Below are 3,598 nucleotides of genomic sequence, written 5' to 3' on the forward strand. Positions count from 1 at the left end.
TAGTAAAACGATTATAGATCATATCAGGTGCGTATTATGGATTAATTAACTAGAATATCAACCAAATTTGACCAAAAATTTAAATCGTTAAAGAAAAATGGTCAAGTTTTTAAAACAGAAAAATGGTCAAGTTTTTAAAACACAATATAGGAGACTATTCATTACAACCCACTTAATAACATAAATTAGAAAATGGTGTAAAAAAATGCATATAAAACCATAATTAACAAAGTACATGACTTTGCAGGAGTTAGTAAAATTTCAGTGCAAGAGGGAAACAGAATGGGGAATTGAAAGCTAAAAGCAGAAAGAAGACTGAGTGTTTGTAATAAAGAAAAAAAGAAAAGCAGAGTTATTGAAGCTCTTCTCTGCCCTCCTCTTTACATCATTGAATCACTAATCTAAAATACCCAGTCTGCCCCTTCTTCCTTTTTCATCTTTTCTTTCTTCCCCCTTTTGCTTTTTATTACCAATAATCTAATTAAATTCATATCATAATATATATATATATAGTAATATTGAATAATAAACATAAATACATAATTTTCTTTTTTGGGTTTTGTTTTTGGAAATCTACCATTGGAGAATTACAAAAGAGCCCTTGAATACCCACCAAAAAAAGAAAAAAGAGAGAAGAGGGGGGGGGGGGGAAGGTGAGAGTGCCAGGCAAAAGTGAAAGGTGAGGGTGAAAGGCACATTTGCTAGTGGTGGGTCACCCTGTCAAGGTGACAGACAGTGGTGAGATAAGATTGCTCCTTGTTATTGCCACGCACTGTTCCATTCGGGTGTGAGGTAAAAAAACACGAAGTGGGGAATTTTTTAGTCGACCTCGGTCCACTGAGTTGACCCGGATCGGTGCGTTCGAACCCGTCTTGTGAATTTTCACTCAGTGAGCGACCACCGGGTTGTTGCCGAGTTTCCAAGCGGATGTGGCGATGAGTGGGCGAGTGTGCCATCCTAGCATCAGTGATCCGTCGTTTTCTTCTACTCTATACCCTTCTCCGCTGCCAAAAAGGGCGAGGAGCATACTCGCTTGCTTAAATGCGTTCGAGCCAAGATGGATCGGTTCGAACCCGGCAGAGGACAACCGAGTCCGCCACTGAGTCAGGGTCTCGTGACGTTCGACTCGGTCGGCGCCTTCACAAGCCACAACGTTGCAAATTTGCTTCCCAAGGTACATTTCGGACATGATCTTGTCTTGGTTGTTGGGGGAGCCTTCCAACGAGTCGAATAGCGTCGAGTAGTAATGGAGTGACTCAGTGAACCGGTCCACGAAAACCGGACCGTTGTGGTTCGCCTCTTGCTCCACCACCGTCATGATCTCCGGCTTCATATGCTTCACCACCGACAGAACCTTTTCAAGCGCACCAGGCCGAGCCAGTAGCTTATGCAGCTCGAATACTGAGTTAACCACCACTGATTCCACCTCGCTCGGCCGGAGCTCCAGCATAGACGCGTCCAGATCCGCCAAGCTATTCGCCACAAATCCCCTGTACTCGAAATCTACATGGATAGCTTCCGCCAATTCAGCGAGTTTCCAGCCTACTTCTTGGAGGTAATCTGAGTTATCCGGCGCCGGAGGGCCAATTCCGGTGAGGCGGAAGGCTGGAGGACCGTTGGGTCGTAGAGCTAGGGCTTGAATCAGAGCCGGCCACTGCATCCCTCGGTTCATCGAGAAATCGATTACGTGAACACGCTTCTTCCCTTCGAAGGCTTCTAGAATCGCTTGATTAGCGGTGAAATGCGCAAATTTCAGATAGGGACAGCTCTCGTAGAAATGCATCTGAAGCGTATCGGACATTGAATGATCGAGTGGATTCTCAGGGCAGAGCCTGTAGATTCGCCGTGCCAAGGCTTCGGCGAAGAACGTAGCGACCTTCCTCATCGCTCCGGCTTGAGAAACCGCCAAGTAACCGATTCGCTTCACCAGAGCCTCCGCTAGATTCAGATTGTTCTGTTGTACGGCTTCGGCACAAGCCATCAGAGCATGAACCAGTTGAATTCCGTTCTCCTGTGAGTCGACGAGGACGACGGGGCGAGTTACAGAATCAGATGCCCCAATCGCCGAGGTGGAGAACAAATCCGAGTCCGACTCGGAGGATTTCAAACGTTTATTCTCTCTCGGTGAATAAATCGCGCTGCTCGTGATAGCTTTAAGGTCGTAATCAGAACTAGAAGATTCCTCAAAAATCCGGCTACTGGTTTGCCGTTGAGGGTCGTAATCAATGGAAGTGATGGTGGAGGATTCCGCCGGAGCTAAAAACGACGAATCGTCCAGCTGCGAAGGAGCTGGCGGAGGCGGCGCAAAATTAGGCATCGGATGGAGCTCCGTGAGCATACTTTCAAGCCAGGTAGACAGATCAGAGGGATTATAATGAACAGTGTCAAAAGCGAGATGTGAGAGGCCAGTATCCTGAACTTGACACATAGCTTCTTCAAGCTGTTCAAGCTTCTGAGCAACTTCCGCCATGTCCGACGACTTAACCTTGTAACCCAAAACAGCAAGAAGCTCATCCATTCCTCCATCGTGCTGCGCTTCCTCATCCCAGAGCTTAGTCTTACCAGTGTTCAAATAACTCTCCCCATTAGGAACGGCAGCCATGGAAGGCGGCTCCGGACGGGGATGAAGATGGTGATGCTCCCTCTTCATGTTGATTTCCAACGGCGGCGGAAAGAAAAAGGGTTGATTTAGGCGGTGGAGAGGGGGTAGAAAAATGGTTGAAGAAGGGAAAGAGAATCAAAAGCTTAGAAAATGAAAAATGGTGTGAACCGGCATCTTTCTGAAATGATTGAATCACCTTCTCCCGGCCTGTTCTGCCCTACATAACAAGAAGGAGACCAATTGACCCAAACGGCCCCCCCGTCAACGTCATTTCTAACGTCCGTCATATATATACGAATGCATCTCGCTAAATCAGCCGTCCACTCTGACGCCGTCGATAAACGACGTTTAGCCTTGCAATCCTCGCCAAACTAGTTTCTTTTTTCTCTTTCTTTTTTTAATAATTAAATTATTCCTAAATTTCGGGGCGGAAAAATAATACCCTTCAACCTCAAGTCATATTTTTTATTCAAAAAAATTCTTTTCCTATGGACTTGGATTAAGATCTTTTATTAATATATATTTTTTTTTAATTTATAAATTTGAGATTGAAATTCTATTATTTACATCGTCCTGAAATAATCTTGACATTATACCATACTAGCATTTAGTTTCTAACCTTAAAAAATTAAGAAAAATAATTTCGACTTTTCATTTTAATAATTATAATCGTTAAATCATTGTTTAGATGTGATATGATCGACGAGTCACAGATGGTGTAAAAATGAGGGAATTTATGAAGTCATAAAATTATAAATATTGTTTTTGGGTGTTTAAAATGGTTGAATGGGCCGAGGGCCCACTAGTTTTCTGACGAAAACGGCCCAACTCAGCTGACACAGCGCACTACGGCGATGCCCCCACACCGTTACCATACCTCCAAAAGCCTTTTTTTTTATCTTTAAAGTTACGGTAGTACAACCTGTACTGGATTCCAGTCTCCCTCCCTCTGATTCTTACACGTGTTACTATTGTCTCCTGTGGGCCCCTCCTCTC

At 44.4% G+C, this 3,598-nt stretch overlaps 1 protein-coding gene across 1 annotated transcript; it reads right to left on the reverse strand.

Annotated features, from left to right (window-relative positions):
- Window positions 1-478: 478 nt before the first annotated feature.
- Window positions 479-3,158, reverse strand: LOC120067088 (DELLA protein GAIP-B). The gene has a single exon (XM_039018485.2). The coding sequence runs from the start codon at window positions 2,648-2,650 to the stop codon at window positions 887-889; it is 1,764 nt and encodes a 587-aa protein (XP_038874413.1). The 5' UTR covers window positions 2,651-3,158; the 3' UTR covers window positions 479-886.
- Window positions 3,159-3,598: the final 440 nt, after the last annotated feature.

Source organism: Benincasa hispida, chromosome 12 (assembly GCF_027475165.1).
Source record: "Benincasa hispida cultivar pf3 chromosome 12, pf3_genome.v1.1, whole genome shotgun sequence".
NCBI classification, from domain to species: Eukaryota; Viridiplantae; Streptophyta; class Magnoliopsida; order Cucurbitales; family Cucurbitaceae; genus Benincasa; species Benincasa hispida.

What these genes read in the sequence shown, in the direction of transcription:
- LOC120067088 (XM_039018485.2), bottom strand. Translation starts at nt 2,650, where the DNA reads ATGAAGAGGGAGCATCACCATCTTCATCCCCGTCCGGAGCCGCCTTCC.